The 19,812-nt window shown below is 33.0% G+C and overlaps 1 protein-coding gene across 2 annotated transcripts in view; it reads right to left on the bottom strand.

Annotated features, from left to right (window-relative positions):
• The window catches only part of TECRL (trans-2,3-enoyl-CoA reductase like), a 121,926-nt gene that overhangs the window by 38,581 nt on the left and 63,533 nt on the right, over positions 1-19,812 (bottom strand). For both annotated transcript variants that reach the window (XM_007998595.3, XM_073017806.1), the window contains exons 3-4: positions 11,027-11,071; positions 5,132-5,235 (exon numbers count right to left, since the gene is read on the bottom strand). In XM_007998595.3, the coding sequence (XP_007996786.1) occupies positions 5,132-5,235; positions 11,027-11,071 (149 nt within the window). The remainder of the gene's footprint in view (positions 1-5,131; positions 5,236-11,026; positions 11,072-19,812) is intronic.

Raw genomic sequence — 19,812 nt, 5'->3', positions numbered from 1 at the left:
CTATCATTATTAGGGCATTTTTGGATTTACTATCTCCTTTTCTAAAATTGCTATCAGCAGTTAAAAAATGTATATTTTAGAATTGTTGAAAACAAAATAAAGTAGTTTTAACTTTAATCTCCTGAAGATAAGGGTGTTACAAAAAGTTTTGGAAGCATTTATCAGTTGTAATACAGCAATAACACTTTGTACTTAATGAATACTGTTGAAATTAGTATCATGCCAGATAAAGATAGTGTTTTTTTGTGGTTTGTCAAATAAATAACATATAATGGAGATTTCTATTCTAGATAAATCAAACACAAAATACTAATGAGTGTAGTGAGAAAAACTGATCAAAATATTTTAAAAAGTTTTTTTCAGTCTTCAGAGATTTAATATCATTGAGGAACTAGGTCAAGAATTTTGAAATGGGGGATCCAGAGAGGAGATTGAACCTTGCATATGAAGCCTCATATAAACCTGATAAGAAGAACAGATTTTTGATGGGGCCTGGGAATGAAAAAACAAAAACAGTTGTTCATCGTCTCCAAAGGATGAAGGTGGCCTCATAAAACTGTCTCCACAGATTCTAAAACTCACCCTAAAATCATTTCAATTATTAATTGGATCAAAATGACTTGGATCCAATAATGCAATTCATTCATTTGGAAGATGGTAACTTATACTTGAAAGAAGATAAAAATCACCTAGATGTCAGTTATCATTAAAATTTTTCACATAAATTTTCCGCATTTAGAAATATGCAGGTATATAAAGACTAAACAGACTGTGAACAAAACCAAGAGAAATAGCAAAAATAAAAAAATTGAAGATGCGCACGACAGGACTATCAGACACAAACTTTAACAAAAACTATCTTTTATGTGTTAAAATAAGTGAAAGATAAATGAGATTTTCAGATATGTAAAATCTTTGAAAAGAAAAATAATGAAATGTAATATAAAATTTAAAAGAAGAATTTAAAGAGAATAATGGACAAGCGACACTTGAATAGATAATGGTAGCTAATTTTTCTAATTATATGCATGTATGTTTGTGCGCATGAATAGACTAAACCACCAGCTTAGATAAAACTAAAGCAAGATAAATAAAAATATAATTATAATTGTGTATATCATAGTCAAATTACTGATAACAAAACCAAACAAGAATTGTTTAGAAAAGACACATTACTTTCAAAGGAGTAAAGCTGACTTTTCAACAGAAACAATGGAATTCAGAAATTAAAACAATAAAATATTGTGAAGTTAAGAAAAGAGAACTGCCAACATAAACTTATTTTTATGTAAAAATGTTCTTTAATGATAAAAGTTAATAAGGACATGTTAAGATAAACAAGAATGGAGATAATTCATCAATGACAGAACTACAATAAAACACTAAAGATGTTCTTCAGGGAGAAGTATACCAGATGTAAGCTCAACATTAGAAGAAATAACTAAATTGCAGCAAAAAGGATAAGTCTAAAGGATAAGGTATTTATTAGATAAAATTTTAGTAATGTATTTGCATTTAATGTATATAGAAAATTATATTATAACAAAACCATGAAAAATGAGTCAGGAGGAGCTCAAATATAAAGTCATTCAACTTTATATTCAATATTTATGAAATATTTTTACATTAGTAAAATCAAATATAAAAATGTATATTAGCATTTAATATCTCAAGGGTACACTCTGTACTATCTTTGATAACCTCTACAATTAGTAAAATAGAAGACATAAATACCAAAATAACACAAAGGTAATAGAAAAGAGAGCATGACAATTAATTCAAAATAAGGTGAGAAAAAAAGACAAAAAAGGGTTATAGAACACATAAGATAAATTGAAGAAAATTAGATTTAGAGATTAAAAATGTGGAATTTAAAATACAAATAGACTATCATTAAAGTGTAAAACATAAAACTATTAAACTCATAAGAAAACACAGGAGAGAAACTCCAGGACATAGAACTAGTTGAAGGATTCTTATATATGAAAGCAAAAGCACAGTCTTTAAAAGAAAACCTTGATAAATTAGACTGCATTAAAATTGAAAACAATTCTTTCAGTGAAAAGTTCTGTTAAGATGATGAGAAGACAAGTTAAAGAATGAGAGAAAATATTTCCAAACCACATATATAAGGACTCGTTTCTAAATTATATGAAGAATTCTCAAAACTCAACACTGTGTCCCAGATAAATTTTTTAAAAAGTTCATACAAATACCTCTAATATTCATTGCAGGTTTATTTGCAATAGCAAAATACTAAAAAACACCCAAATGTAATTCAAAGAGTAAATGATTAAACAAAGCCCATTACATCCATATAACTGAATACTACTCACCAATGTAAAGGAACCAATTATTGATACAAACAAAAATCAGGATGAATTTCAAGGACATTATGCTTACAGAAAAATAAACATCAATCTCAAAATATTGTTTAAATCATTTTATAGAGCATTCTCCATATGACAAAAAGAGGGAGATGAAGAACATGTCAGTGGTTACTCCAGGATAGGAAAAAGCATGTGTAAGTACGCAAAGATAACAGGAAGAAGTTCCTTCTTAAGGATGAAGCAATTCTCTATCTTGACATTGGTGTTAGATACATGACCTTATACAAGGGATAAATTGCATAGAATTACACGTTAACACATACACACATGAATTAATACAAAAATGGTGAAAACTGCATAACTTGAATTAATCAACAGCATTCATATAATTAGAATTGTTATATTTTCATATTAATCCTTTGTCTTAAGGTTTTTAGTAAGTTAAATGAGGCAGGATTTTTCTCAATATTTTGTAACACACTGTTAGTTGGAGAAAAATATTAACATCTTAATTTTAACCTTGTTAAATTAAATAGATTATTTCCCCAAAAATCTATGAAATGTTTTATTATAGGAGCAGATTTTCATATTTTTCAATGTACAAGAAAGTCATATGTGGTAAAACATTACTTTTGTTGTATAGTTTAGTGGATACAAAATGGGTGTAATTTCAATGTAATGTGTATATTTTTAGCATTTAATAGAGCGACTCATTTGGAGCAAAAGAATGTGTGATCCATGGGATTGATTTAAAAATATCTAGCCTATTTGCAGAGTTCTTTTTGTCACATAAATGATTTTCCTCTCAAATAAACTATAATTTTCTAGTACAATTGCCAAATAATTCCACTTTAGTGTGTTTTCTTCTCAGTGCTCATGCAAGTGATGAAGTTGAAATTTCTAATGATTTAATGGTTTAATGCTGCTCACCCTGACACAATTTCTGTAAACAGAGTTCCCTTTTTGTCATAAATGTGGACAAAGACCCTGTGAATATTTTAACCTTTGAAGACCAAACACTCTTTTCTAAAATCTCTTTAAGCAAAGGTCTGTAGACATCACATTTAAGTACAGTATTGAAACTTTGTTTGCAAATGCATGCATCTTCTATAGGTTGTTTTCTAAACATTAAAATATGCTTCACAAGAATTCATAAGATTCTAAACTCAAACTTTAGTGGTACAAATTAGTACTCAAAAGTTCAATATACTTTGGAAAATAAATCAACAATTTAGTAAAAACATAAAATAGAACTAATTAATTACACAGAAAATATATCTTAAAAGGAAAGATTGTTAGAAAATATTAACAGATTCAGTAATATTTTAATTAATAAATTTAAAATTAAATTTGTGTTAGATTAAAATTAACAATTAAATATTAATGTATAAATTGTCATACCTTCGTAATATTTACAAAAATTGGTTGTTTAATTGTAAAGAAACAGCTCAAATCACTATGAATGGTAATGTCAATTGTTAATTGTGGCAAAAATAAAAGTCATTTTGAATAGAAAAAGAATAAAGGTAATCACAGATATGGAGTGGAATGTAACTGCAAAGAAAAACTTTCATAGTTTAAATAATACAAATAACAGAAGTTTAATGTAATTGAAAGAAAAGGAACTCACTATTCTTTGTATATCAAAACTATTTATTAATTCTCTCACTGCCTCTGTTACTAAATATCATATTAACATTTCCTTTTGCTGTTGAAGCTATTCCATTGATGTATTCTATTACCCATGAGTGTTTCAATACTGTGCACTAGTACCACATATTTTCACTGCCTCTTAACCCTCCATGTCTTCTCAATGTAGTCCTCATTCTTCTAATGCCATTTTCAAATACCATAATTTTAACACCTGCTATTTTCCTCCAAAAACAGCCAAAAGAACATTTTCACAGGCTGAAAGAAGTTTACTTTTTCATGGTCAGTTGCCAAAAGTTTGTTTCTCTGACTGAGAACCTCCTTTTTAACTGTATATTCTATACTCTTCTCTCCAGTGTCAAAAAAGTCTGTGATGTCCCTAGATTACTAGAAGGAAAAGGTAAAGAGATACCGTGTAAATAACAAAGCATAGGCAGAGCAGATGAAACCAGCCCAATAGTCCCATAGACAGTTCTTTTTGGATAAATGTAGAAATTGACCCTTATTACTGTTAAAGTTTGAAACTTGTATCTGTTCTACCTAAGTTCATTCCTCAGGAAAGAACCTTCAGCCCTCTCAAAAGAGTATCAAAGAATTGAAACTCATCACATCACCCCACCAGATGCCTCCTTGTCCCTCCCTAGTACCTGTTTTCTTACACACTGTTACATTTCTTCACTGCTATATAAATCCCTAGTTTTAGTCAGGCAGATGGATTTGAGACTGAGCTCCTAGCTCCTCTGTTGCAGCATCCAAATTAAGCCTTCTTCCTTGGCAATACTTGTCATCACTGTCATTGGCTTTCTGTGCAGTTAGCAGCAGGATCTAGACCGAACTCCTGGTATTTTGGTAACAAAGTTGAAGCTCCCAGTCATAGAGTGGATTGACACTTAAAACAACAGCAACAACAACAACAACAACAACAACAACAACAAAAACAGACTTCATCTTTGTTTTTCAAAACTGTGGTTTTCTATTGCTCCAATACTTGAGTAGACCTTTGGCCACTGGTCATAGTAAGAATAGAAAATTTAAAATACCATTCAGTACATTTTGTTTCACTATGAGTTTATTTGATAGAAATAGTCTGTCAATGAACTATTTAGAGCAAAATGTGAGGCATGTATGTTACATTTCAAATTGACACTTACTGTGGTCCACCTGACTTGTTGACCTAGATCTGTAGCATACAGTGTGACAATGGAGGAAGCTGCAATACTTTGAGTGGTAATGTAGTCCTTCAAAAAAGGCCCACCTAAAATAAAAACAACAAGAAAATGTTACTTTAATACAATTTCTTAGCATAATGATAAATAATTTCTTAATGTAAAATCAGTAAAAGCTAGCAATTAATTTAATATGGAAATTACAATGTAAAAGAAATCTTCAAAGTAAAACAAAATGTGAACAATGCCATTTTGTAACATATATCTAGCAACTTATCAAATGCACAGTGGTTTCCCAATATCATCTAACCAAAATTTAGTCTACCATTAGTTACTATCTTATTATTTCTGAGAACATGTCATATTAGGACCTAAACAAATAACATACAGGATTTTTTTAAAGTATAATTTTAGGACGGGTGTGAAGGCTCCTATCTGTAATCTCAACATTTTGTCGAGCTGAGGTGAGCAGATCGCTTGAGCCCAGGAGTTCCAGCCATCTTAGTGACATGGGGAAACCCTGTCTCTACAAAAAAAAAAAAAGAAAAAAAGAAAAAAATTAGCCAGCCTTGGTGCTGTGTGCCTGTAGACCCAGCAATTCAGGCGACTGAGGTGGAAGGATTGCTTGAGCCAGGGAGGTCAAGGCTGTAGTGAACTGTGGTTGCTTCACTGCACTCCAGTCTGGGCGACAAAGTGAGACCCTGCCTCAAAATGAAAACAAAACAAAACAACAAAAAGTATAATTTCGAGTGTTAGTACAACGACATCTCAACTAATTTCTAAATGATTTTATAATAGTATAAATTAGAGGTGGAAAGATGAATGGTCCCTCCAAAACACCAGGAGAATAGCATAATTTATCTTTTTAAAATATATTCTGAATGCTGTGTGAAAAGTAGAAAGAAGGGAAGCGAGGTGATTATTTAGGAGACATTTAAAATTAATCCAGCTGGAGCTGATCTTTTGTTGGGATTAAGGTGGTATTGGTGAAAATGTTAAAATGTATCAATTGTAAATATATTTTGAACATAGTCTGGATTCAACTTCTTAATAAACTGATTGAGAAGAGAGGATTCAGTGAGGTAAAGACAGTTAGATTTTTGGCCCGAGTACTTAAGTGCATTGTAATGGTCATTAACTGACAAGAAGAAGACTACAGCAAAAGCAAGATATGAGGGTAAAAATTAAGAGTCTTTAAGGTATTTTAAGTGTGTGGTATCTTTTAGACATTCAAGAAAGAATCAACAAATAGGCAGCAAGGTAGAAGTGTGTGTAGATATTTGAAAGTCATTAACATTTAAAACCATGCGGCTTGATGAAATTGTTTGTATATTCAGCATGGAAAGAAAGGAATGAGTTCACGTCCTTTGTAGGGACATGGATGAAGCTGGAAAGAAAGGAATGAAAACACACTAAGGTTTCCAGTATTACAGGCTTTAGACATAGTAAGACAAAGATATAGCAAAGATTACTGAAAGGAGCTACCCATAAGATAGATGTAAAATAAACATAATTGACTGCATTCTTAAAAATAACCGCCAGACAAGTCTGGAATGTGTATATGGGAAGATAGTAAAAAAAATATATTTTTAAGCACCATTTATAAGAAAATATTTGAAAAAACTTAAATATTATTTAATAAGATAAGATATAAATATATTTTGCTTTATTTAAAGAAATGTATACCAAGCAGGAAGAAAAGTGAGTAGACTAGAGCTCATATACCAAAATGGATTAATCTCTCAAATATAATCCTATTATTGTTATTATTATTATTGTTATACTTAACATAAGTTATTTGTGATTTATATTATCTACATCATTAAAAGGCATCATTCCAGTCTCTATTTTTGAAATAAATAAGAAAATGCTAATTTGCATCTACCATTAGATGATCTTTCAGAATCCAGGATATTTACTTACGTTTATAATTAAAGGACTTTTAAAAGGAAAGGAAAATATACAATTATTGTATGTTACATTTGAAGGCAGAAATTTGATAAATTCACTTTTAACGGCCAGATAATTTAGGTGGTCATATTAATGTATATGGTTCTTTGGGTGCTTATTGAAAACCATTTTATAGTTATATTTTAGAAATTTCATTTAAATTGATTACTATTTATAAAATACATATATATGTAATTACATATAAAGATAATTTTGTATTGCTTTGAAAATGTGAACATAGTCCTGTGTTTTCCTAAGAACACATGTGTGGTAGGCAGATTTCTTAGATAATTCTCAGGATTTCTGGTCCCTGTATAATCCCTGAAGTTCTACATATGATAGGCTGTTACTCTGTTGATTAAATATATTGCATGGTTTTTAAAAATGAGATTATCTAGGTAGTCCTGATTTATTTCATGAATTTTTACAATCTGTGTGCAGAAATCAGAGACCGAGGAATTCAGAGATTCAATACATTGGGAAGATTCACTGTGCTATTGTTGGCTTGAAGATGGAGAAGGTCAGTGTCAAGGGTACAGGTGGCCTTTGAGAAAAGACAGCAGTCTCTAGGAAGTGACAGCCAGCAAGAACACAGGAACTTCTCTCATGCAACTGCAAAGACCAAACAAACAAACAAACATAAAATGCAAAAAGGTGCTGTTGCCATTATTCCATCTATGATGAGCACCCTTTCTGCAGAAAGTAAAAATTGCCTTGCTGAAAGAATTAAATTTATATTCGAGTGCTATTTCTTTGTGGCACCTGGGAACAAGCATTTCCAACACAAACTCTTCCAATAACACAAAAGAAGATGGAAGTGGCTTTTTGTCAAGAGTCTTCACATGAGAATTCAGTACAGTCAACACTCTGATTCCAGTCTTATAATATCCTAATCAGAGAATCAAGCCATAATATGGCTTCAATCTAATAAATGATAGATTTTTTAGACTGCTAAATTTGTGCAAATTTGTTACATAGTGATAGAAAATTTTTGCAATATGGATCAAAGTGAAGACTTTGATATCAAAATTATCAGTACTATTATGACAATTATGTATAAGAACAAGAAAATGCTAATATGGACAAAAAATTCAACTGGCTTTGTATCACTTGAAAGTGTGCTGAAAATATATTTCCAATTACATTAGCACACTTAGAAAAGGGGTTAGTTTCTACCCTTCTATCATCCTTGCCAACTTCAAAGAACAGAGATTGGCATCCTATTTTTAAAATATAGTCCCATCAATATGAGATTTTGAAAAAACAACTTGACAGAACCTAGATGTATCATTAATCATAGCACTCAGACTCAAGAAAAAGGGACCATTGTCCTTGGCTTTCCATGATTACGTCCTTTATCAAAGGGAGAGGAATGTGTGGGGCCAAGAGGACAGGACATGCCTAACTAAATCCCATGACGTATTTTTCTAGATCATGCTTCAGTCACTTAAGGGCCCTGAATTTCCTGACCAAATTAACACAAGCACAACCCAGTCTTTCGATAGTCCCTCCCAAGTATGGGCCTGGAACTGGGGTACACAACCAACCACAAACCTAGTGGTTTGTCAAGACTATTGTATAAAGGATGTGGATGGAGCTTTAATGTATTGCTTGGAAACAGTGATGGAAAAAAATCTATATTTTCTATGTAGAAATCCAATGATTTTAAACATTAGAAATTTTACCCAGTCTTCCAGGACATTATAAAGCATATGAATAAAAGTAGGAAGCTACAAAACGTTTTACTTACCAGATTATATGACAGATTTATTGTAAAAATAGCTGAAATTCTTCACCATATCTACACCCTATACAGTATGACCTTGTAGTTCTTCTCAGTGATAGCTGTCCTTATATTCCCACTCCTCGAATATGGGCTAACTAGTGACTTGTGGGACAAACGATCATTTACTAGTTCCAAACCTGGGCTTCAACAATTCTTTAGTATCTCTGCTCATTTTTATACCACTACTCCCAGCTTGTGAGTAAGTCCAAACTATTTTGCTGAGAGGTGAGAGACCACATAGAACAAAGGGAATTTCATGAAAGTTGTGGTTATTGTAGACCAATCATTCCCTAACAGCCCAGGAGCTCACTGCAGCTGCATGCATGAACCTAGCCAAGTTCAGCTAAATATAGCACAGCTCAGCAGAGACACAAAGCTGAAGAATTGGTTAAAATTTTACCCATGAAAAACAATGCTTGTTATTTTATTTGTGTTTTAAATATTTCTTTTTTTGTGAGGAAACTATAGAAGTCTCTAATATTCATATAAGATCCATGATTCTAGTAAGTATATTTTGTGAGCAAACATGTATAAATATTAAGACCTTGCTTTTTTTTTGTATTGTCTTTTTTTTCTTCTTAATATTAATAGTTATGACTAAGACTGATGGAGCAACTAGCCTGTGCCAATCATCGTATGCATTATAAACATATGAACTCTAACACTTTAAAAATGATTTAAGTGTTTTTTTTAGTTCTGCAACATAAAAGAAGACCCTGTAGGCAAGTAACTATGAGAGAGTCAATCAAATGTAAAAATCTGAATCAATCCAAGTGAGCTTTGTATTTTGATTTCTTTGCACCATATCTCACTAAATCAATTGATTCTTTTTTCAAATACATTATTACATTCCTTTTTAAGGACACGTAGACAACTACATTTTACTCATCTCATATCCCACCCTGGTACACTCAACTAGGTAAATAAATTTGGGAGAAAAGGAATATGTCATATTCACCAGAACACTGAACTAACAGAAATTTATCAGTCTTTTATAGTGTCCTTCAAATGGAAGTTACATTTGACAATGTTGTGTGTGACATTCTTTGAGGCTTCTTTGGGTAAGAGTCAATTTCATTTTGTATATGTCAACATCCATGTATTGAAAGGCATTTATGTGCTGAAATGTGCTAGGCCCTATGAAGGCAAAAAAAAAAAAAAAAAAAAAAAAAAGAGACAATAATGTTTTTTTTTTCCTTAAACTTTAGGTAGTTGGGAATTTGTCTTGAATATTTGAGCAAAAATAAATTTGAGAGAATCAAAAAAGTGTGGCTTCTAGAAATCTTGCATAGTTGTTTGTTTTGAACACACAGGTCTCAGAGAAAGATTAAATGTTTAAGACAGCAATGAAAACACTCATAATAGTTTTGAGAGACTCAACAAAATAATCATTTGTCTTTAAGTGCATGTAATACCTGAGAGAGGACAATCTACATATTAGGAAAAACAATAGAAACAAAAAATCAACTAATCATTTATGAAAAATAGAGAGATTGAAATTCCTTAAGAGGTACCTCCTACAGATTTACTATCGAAGACTTTTACTAAGTATCAGCACTCTATCCTGAAAAAAGTACATGCTACCCACAGCTTTCATTAAAATTTAAAATTCCAATTTTAATATAAAGTCGATGTAGTGTCAGTAGCAGTAATTATTGCTAGGAGCCATTTTTAAGTGCATTTATTGATAAATTTCTTGAGATCATAGGGTTTAAAAATCTGAGAAACTTGAGGTTTAACAGGGCATAACGCTTCTTCTCCAAATTCATTAATTTTGTTCCTTATGTCACTTATTCTGCTTTATAACAGCAAAAAGAAAAAGAAAAAAAAATGAAAAAAATAAGCATTAACCTTAAAAATATGTGGTGGGGCAGTAGAATGAGAAGGTGACCAGTGAAAGCTTCACAGACAAAAATATTTTAGTTTCAGAATCTGCTTCTAAAACTCACGGACAGTGAATATGTAAAAAATACCTCTTTAAGACTAAATTATTCATTTATAAAAGTGGAGCTCTAGTTTGTTAGGAGAGTCAATTAAATATACTAATATTTATATATTTACTAAGTGATAAGTGAATGTCAGCTTTTGAAAATAGAAAAATGATTCTAAATTAAATAAACACATCAGTGAAAAATGCTGCTTACCACATTCTAGCTGCAGACCAACTCGAGAAGGGTACCACTTTGGACCTATTCAAAGAGAAATAACATTTAATTGTCAGAAAAAGTGTAACTATCACTTATAAAACTAACTGTTTCCATGGGAAGACAATTTAGATCTAGGAAGTAAATGAAATAAGTTATCTAGTGCCAGAAATAGAAATAGTGGTTATCTTTTATAGGGTGCTGACCAATAATGATGGAGAGTGACTGAGAGAAAGCACGAAGAAAGCTTTAAAAGTGGTAAATTTTTGCTTTTTGATCTTTGGACTTGTTACATAGGTGTGTTCAGGTTTTGGACATACATCAAGTAGTACGAGCTATGAATTGTGCACTTCAGTCTATGTAAGTTTTTCATCAATAAAAAGCTTGAACATATTTCATTTAAAATTGGGGACTTTAATCTCATTTAAAATTTGTCTAATATTTGCACCTGAAATTGGGTTATTTTCTCTATCAAGAGTAAATACTAAGATGTCTATCGGAATTACATGTGTCATTGACTTTTAATATTATGAGTTTATTGGTCATAGCAGAAACATCACTTGAAATTTTCTCTTTACACTACCATTAGGAATAAAGAGGACACTAAATAATTCTATCTCTATAGAAAAATCAAATCATCTTTATTATACACGCCATAACGAAGAGTTGATTCACAATTATCAGAATATGACTTTATCTTAAAATAAATTCTATACCATCGTTTTAAATTCTCCATTAAAAGTTTGCTTCTTTAAACAATTTGTTTAAAGTTTAAACAAATTTACCACGTATATAATAAATTTTTAAAAAGAGTATTTTTAAAGGAATTTTCCACAATTAACTTCTTCTTTTTTTTTTTTTTTTTTCCCCCAAAACATTCATGGGAGAAAGCAGAGATGACTCAGGACTAGAAAGGCATAAGTGTACTTCATGGAAATGAGAAACCATGGACAGAGCCTCTATTAGGAGGTAATATATTACTAGGTGAAAGAAAAGAGGAAGGTCAGATGAAAAATAAAAGTGGGTAATTTTAAGAATATATTGTATCTTTTACCTTCTAAAGTCTATTATGTGTGGGTATTGTAAATGCATACACTGAAATAAATTTAACTATCTAGAAAATATGTTATTTTCCTAAAACTGATAAATCAAAACAAAATTCCATGACTTTCCATAGCCAAATAATTTTATTTTGTTAAAAATTATATTGCTTTGATTACAACTTTTCAATGCATTTACAATAATAATAAATACCCCAAATAGAGTCATGATATGAAGTCAAATTAATATACTCAATTATTAGTACTTTTTAAAGAACAAATATTTGAAAGATTGAATATAGTACAATAAATATTTAAAGCCCACAGAAGAATACATAAAATTATTATTCTATTTTATAAGGGAAAACTGAGGGTTCTACTTTACTATTTTACTAGACTGTTGAGGAAAGAGAAAAAGGAGAAACTAAAAATGAGGAAAAAATCAGAGAAACACCCATCATGGGTTAAAGTAACCAAAATATATTTATATGATACCTAAAATAATAAAGTTATAACGTGCTGCTTAGCAACACCTGATTATGCATTGAATGCAACAATGTTCGAACAACTGTGAAGTGTCTGGAAGTCTTAACAGATTTACAGAGATAAAACCTGCCAGTTTATTTTCTGAAATATGAGCACTAAAATGAATTAAATGATGTCTTTTGTAATTTTAAGACCTTACAAATCTCTTGTTTGGAACTGAACATTAACTACCTCTTAAGGATACTTAATGATTGACAGAATATATATGGTCATTGCTCATGTGGAAATTTAATTCAATATTGATCAAAAGCTCAAATGTTGATAACCTGTAGGGTGGTGTTAAAATTATAATAGGAGTAAAATATATCTCAAGTAAAAAAGATGTTCATTAATGATAAATTCTAATTAATTAGCTGAGCGTGATGGTTCACACCTGTAATCCCAACATTTTGGGAGACCAAGACTGGAAGAATACTTGACCCTTGGAGTTCAAGACCAGCCTGGGCAATATAATGAGACTCTGTCTCTACCCCAAATAAAAGTTTAATTAATCACCAAACTTTATCCCATAGAAAGAAATAATAAAGGTGACTACCACTGAATGCATATTAGACCACAGTTGATCCTCACCCCAAATAAAGTGATTAATGGGAGAAAACATTTAAGTTGTCAAGAAAAACAGAATTATATTTGTTATTAACTAAATTTGAAGCATGCAGTCAATACAATAAGAATGACAATTCTATTCTAAAAAAATACCACATCCTGAAGAATGAACATATTTTGTTTCTGGCAATATAGACACTGCATATAACTAGTATTCCTAGATAAAATATAACTTTCATGCATAGAGATCCCAAGACAAAAAAAGGAAAATCCAATGATAGGAAATAATCAAGAACCTGAGAAATAATTCAGTAAGTTTTGGGGTTCACACAATTTCTTTGGTTTTCTTGCACATTGGGAATCTGCATAAAGCCCTAGGCCGGTACTTGTGATTCCTATGCACAAATAAACATCTTTAATTGAAAGAGAAAATTAGAAAGAAATTCACCTCCAATACAGGTAAAATATGTCAATCTCTGCCTGTTCAAAGATAGAAAATATATATCCCTTGAGAATTTGTAAACAGCCACTGGTGCCATATTAAGTTTTGATGCTCAAGTATATATTATAATATTATTGTTAGGTCATTGAAACTTTAGTAGTGTTCCACTAATGGTGGTCTGAAGCTGTAATACTTCTGGGACACCTGGTCCTAGAAAAAATAACCTAGTGCAAGACCATCCATTCAGTTTAGGTAACGCAGCTTAAAACCCTCAAGTAGATAAACTTACAATTTAAGTTTTAAGAATCATATAAAAACTAATCCACCTTTAGAAAGTGTGCAGGGACATGATAAATAATAAGATTAACTCCAGAGAACATCAGAAATATGGAATCTCATAGAAAGTCACCTAAATCACTTAAAGATGATTGGAAGATTTTTTTTTTAAAGAATAAAAAATATTAGAACTGCAAAAAAACCTACAGGCTTTTTTTGAGAAAAGATCAAATAAAATGCATTGAAATAAAACCTTTTGTACCTTATGATTAAAATGTAATGGAATAATGGTGTAGTCATGCAGAACAAACAGAAGAATTAGTCAATGAAAGGATGAGCCTGAAGAAACTGCTCAGAAAGCAGAAAGATAAAGGGATTAAGAAAATATGAAAGATAGATTAAAAGAAATAGGGACCAAAATTAAATATGTTCACAGGCATATACAACAATAAGCAAAAAAGTCCATTAATTGCAATGACAAACCACATATTCCATCTCATCCATCCCTCCTGCTGCGAACAACTGAAAAAGTATGAGAAAATATTTTATCAAAATTTCCACAGAGTTGTTAAGAAAATTAAAAATAATTCGGGAACCAAGATCTGGGAGACAGAGGATGCTCAGAGAGCTGAGTCCAGCAACTACAGCTCCATTCCCCTAAGGTATCTGTTTATATTGGAAGAAGGAGCTAAGAGGCGAGGAAGCTGAGCAGGACTTTTCACACACCTATGAGCCTAATGGGACAAAAATCAAACTTTATGCACAAAGAAAAACTCTGGTAAAAGTTCACAATTTCAGTCATTACCCTTAAATAAGGATGAATCAGAAATCAATCAATTCTTAAAGGAAATTAAGCCCAATTTTGAGTCATCTCCATCCCTGTTTGAATTAAAGTGATCTGTAACCTCCAAAGTCCAGCCTGACTGCTGGCAGAGGCAAATGTAAATCTTCTCTGGAAGGAGATCGCTTCTTTATTCAGACCATATAGTTACCTCTAATTTTTTTTCATATATAATACTAGGTCTCAATAAAATATAACAAAGAATGCTAGAAGACAAGACATGATGAAAAACCAGGGGGAAATTAAAAGGTATTATAGAATGTCACCAACAATTCAGATGAAGTTTTCATACACAATTAAGAATAACTATGATTGATATAAACATAAAATACAAGACAGAATTATTTGCCTGGAAATCTGGAAACTATAGAAAGAAACACAGACATTTTGGAACTGTAAAGTATAGTAAATGGGTTTATGAAATACCATCTCATGGTAGAGAGAAAAATAGTGAACTGGAAGTTGGAAGAAAATATCCCAACTAAAGCAAAGAGAGATAAATATGTGAAATGGGAAAGGTATATGATATATACATGACGACCAATGAAAAACTACATCATTCTAATATATGTGAAAATGACATGTGAGAATAAAAAAGTTAAAGAAAAGTAAAAAATCTATATATTGAATGATATAATGGCTGAGGGTTTTCCAACACTGGCAAAATATATCAAGATAAATATTAAAGAATTACTGTAAATAGCTACATACATATATATAAAATAAAATGTATACATATGCATATATTGATATATATAATTAAAGACATGTATGATGACAAGACATATATACTGAATATATATTTAATGAAAACCAGATGTAAGTATATAATTATTAAAATGTTTGAAACAATAATAGAAAAATATTTTTAAAAGACAGATTAAAAAAATTTTAAAAATGTCATGAATATTACCAACAAATAAATGGCAATTAAACTAATAGAAGAGTTCTAAAGAGCAATATAAGATATTGGCCAAGTAGCTTTTAAATAAAACACTATTGAAATAAAATGTAAAATAAGGACAAGTTTAATTAGACTAACAAGTCTTACTGTCAATAGAACACTTCTTTCTATCATTAGATTAACATCTAAAGGACCAATTTGAGAAAAAGAAATTGATTTCAAGAGAAAGGGATGAGATAAATAAAACAATATTGAGTAAAATTCTGCCATGCATATGGATAATTCTATATAAAAAAGCAGAATATCTTGTAATTTGATTATATACAATATGATTATAGTGCCACTAATAATGTATGTGCTTATACAAAAAGTATATACAACCATAATATACAAAATGAGAAGTATTCTTTGGCTTTAAACCATCCTGAAAAATTAGGAAGAATGTGCGAAACAAAATTAAGGAATAGGAAGTATTAACTGGGGAATGGAATGTTACATAGGAAGTGTCATGGCATGAGAGAATGTCCTATGTAAATTGCATTATCACTTTGAATATCTTATTTTACTAGAATTGTTATACTCCTTCTAAACAGTGGAAGCCTACAGATCCAAGAAAAGGGGCAGGTACATGAATTCTTGTATTTCTTCTTAAGAAATAAACATCAAATATTAGCCAAAACTCCTCCTTGATGTGTTAAAGTTACTGGCTACTGATTTAATAGCTAAATTAGCTGGATTTATTTTGTTAAAAATGATTCATTCAGTATAGTACTTCACTGGAATTAAATGGATCATTTTATTCTCTGTAAACCATTTCTTTGCAGTCTTGTAAATGCTACCTACATAATTAAGTGATCAAGCCAGAATGAAACCAAGGATGCCAGTGAGACATTTAATGGTTTAGTATGAGATGTATGATAGTGTTTATCTATCTGAAAAATGAGAAAACTGTTTCTGCTCTCATCCTCAACAACTAAATGTGTTTAACATTCAAACCAGCAGCAATCAATGTGTATAATTTTGCTGACCTTGAAAAACAATGCAACTGCTAAAGAGTTTACTATTACCAAGTACTCAAATAAGAAAGATAGAATGTTCTAACACAATATAATCAGCAACTGCAGAAGAAAGTTTCTATAGGAAAACAAAGACAGGCTTCTAGAAATGGAAAATTTTAAAGTTGCACAAAAACTCTGAATTATACAATAAAACATAGGATGAAGGAAGGATGCATAAAGCAACAAGTTGGTTATTTGTGATACAAAGCACAAAGCAAGAATTATGTGGGACAGGAAGAGGGACATACAGATTGCAACCAAACTATTTCTTTATTCTCACTGGTTAAAATTTGTAACCAGTTTGCTCACTGAATTACCCACCATCATCTAAAGAAGAAGCAAGATTGGTCATCATATCTATGTCCCCATATACATTAGATAATATCTGCTATGCAAGTCTCCCAGAGGATTCTTTACCTCAGTGACACTCCTCCCAATTTTACTTTGCAGAAACACTAATCAGACTCGATTGTCCACCTCTTCATACCTTCTGAGATTTTCCAGTATACTTTAAGGCAGGGATCTCCAACCCCTGGGCCACAGACCGGTCCTGGTACATGGCGTGTTAGGAACCTGGCTGCACAGCAGGTGGTGAGTGGTGGGCATGTGAGCGAAGTCTCATCGGTGTTAACAGCCATTCCCCATTGCTCACATTACCAGCTGAGCTCTGGCTCCTGTGAGATCAGTGGCAGCATTAGATTCTCATAGCAGCACTATTGTGAACTGCGCATGAGAGGAATCTAGGTTGCATGCTCCTTATGAGAATCTAATGCCTGATGGTCACTATCTCCCATCACCCCAAGAGGAGACTGTTTAGTTTTAGGAAAACAAGCTCAGGACTGCCACTGATTCTACATTTTGGTGAACTGCATAATTATTTCATTATATATTACAACGTCATGATGATAGAAATAAAGTGCAAAATAAATGCAATGTGCTTGAATCACCCTGAAACCACTCCCTACCACCTTCAGTGTGTGGAGAAATTGCCTTCCACGAAACTGGTCCCTGGTGCCAAAAAGGTTGGGGACTGCTGCTTTAGGGTACTCATGGCCTGTCTTCTAAATCATCAAATTCCACTCCAGATATTCCTTCATTGTTCTGCTATAATATGAAACTTCTCTTCCTCTTCTACAACTGGTATTTATACTTCATAATAAACTCACATGATTGTCAGAAAGAGTATTAGGAGTCCTTTTTCTTATTAAATGCTGCTTTAAAAACATTTGTTTTCCATTTTCCTTGTGGAATGCATATCACTAGACTTTACTATCTAATATTGTTTATTCTAATTGCTATCTCTAATGTTCTTTCCACATAAATCACTGATCTTCTTAGCAGAGAACATCCTCTCCTCCACTACTTACTTATCAATGTTGGTGATTTTAATATCACTTTAATTTTCTGCCCTTTAGGTCCTTGATGTACTCAAATCTGAAGATTCTCTGCTCTGCAATTCTTTCCCAGAGTCTTACACTAAGAAATGCACTACGCCCAAAATAGAGATTTCAAATATCTTCTCAGAATCACCGTCTCTCCTTTCTGCTGATTTACACTAATAATTCTCTCTAAAATATTATTTGATTTTCCAAGAATTCTTCTACTATTTTCACTATCATAAATTTCTCATTTCTCCTAAATTCCATGCTATTCTGTACTCAATTCTAGGATCCATAACAAATCACAACCTGAGGAACAGACCTACTTTGCCCTGTTCTCTCTTGGTCTCACTATTGGCAACTGTAAACTTCATTTTACTCAACTATTTGACTTTCTGAGTTACTGAATGACTCTATACAGAGAGAATTTTCCTGATACTGATGGCAGTAGCAGGTCATCTGTAGAGGTTGTTGCCATCACGCCAGCTGCAGTAGGGAGGTGAGGCCAGGACTGCATGCTCCATCGAGCTGGCAGAAGCCACCCACAAGTGGGAGTCTCACCCCTTATGAGTAGGGGCAGGAGTTCCCTGGGTTCTGCTGCAGCCATCCAAACTGCGGCCCCAGCCTCTCACTCCATGGAGCAGGCAGGACAATCACCCCACCGGACACAGCTGCAGCCACCCAAATCATGGCCGCAGGCCCAGGAATCTCTGCACTCTCAGAGGTCTGGGGAGGCCTCACTGCCTTCACAGGCTTGGAAGTGTCTGCTCCAGCTGTCTGGCTTCTCTCTGCTGTCAGTGCCCACTCCAATTTCGGAGCAAAGTTGGGACCAAGCCTGGGCACTGTGACAGCCAATCTGGGTTTGTACACACTTGGAGCAGTGCTGACACACCAGACCCCTCCTGCCTGCTGCTTCAGCCCCCTCTGGACTTTGGGCACTGACAATCAAGGGAGAGAAGCCAAAGGGGTGCTAAGGGCAGCTTGGCAGTGGCCTGTAGATGCCCCTTTGCATGAACAGCCTGAGCACCATAAACAGCCGTAAGAAGCAGACAGGCTCCTGGGCAGAAGTGGCCAGTTCCTGGTAAGGCCCCATCTTCAGGCCAGGAAGTGCTTGAAGGATGGGGACCTGGCTGCCACTCTCACAAACTGGAGTGTGAACTTGTGGTGCCTTTTCTGGGCCTTTCCTTGGTTGCCCATATACTTCCTTCCCTCTGAGGCCCATAAAAGCCCCAGGCTCAGGCATTGCTGAGCAGAGGCAGGAACTACCAGTTGCAGAGAGGAACAACCCATTCCAGGGCCTCCTCTCTGCTGAGAGCTTGGAAGACAACAGGATGACCTGCCTGCAGAGAGGAATAACCCATTCCAGCACCTCCTCTCTGCTGAGAGCTGCAGAGATGATGAGACAACCTGCCCATGGAGAGGAGCTTCCCACTCCAGGGTCTCTGCTCTGCTAAGAACTGAACACTTACTTGTTGGGACACCCTGGCGGCAGAAATGAGCTTCTCCCTATGGGTTTTCTCTGAGCTGTTTTACTGCTCAATAAAGCTCCTCTTCATCTTGCCCACCCTCCACTTGTCTTCATACTACATTCTTGCTGTTTGCCAGACAAGAAAGAACTCAAGACCCACCAAATATTACGAAGGCTGAAGGTGAGGTAGCTAACACCTGTAATCTCAGCACTTTGGGAAGTTGAGGTGTGTGGATCACCTGAGGTCAGGATTTGAGACCAGCCTAAACAAAAACCCATCTCTACA

The sequence above is a fragment of the Chlorocebus sabaeus genome, chromosome 7, assembly GCF_047675955.1.
Source record: "Chlorocebus sabaeus isolate Y175 chromosome 7, mChlSab1.0.hap1, whole genome shotgun sequence".
Taxonomy (NCBI): domain Eukaryota; kingdom Metazoa; phylum Chordata; class Mammalia; order Primates; family Cercopithecidae; genus Chlorocebus; species Chlorocebus sabaeus.
This window is presented reverse-complemented; position numbering and strand designations above follow the sequence as displayed.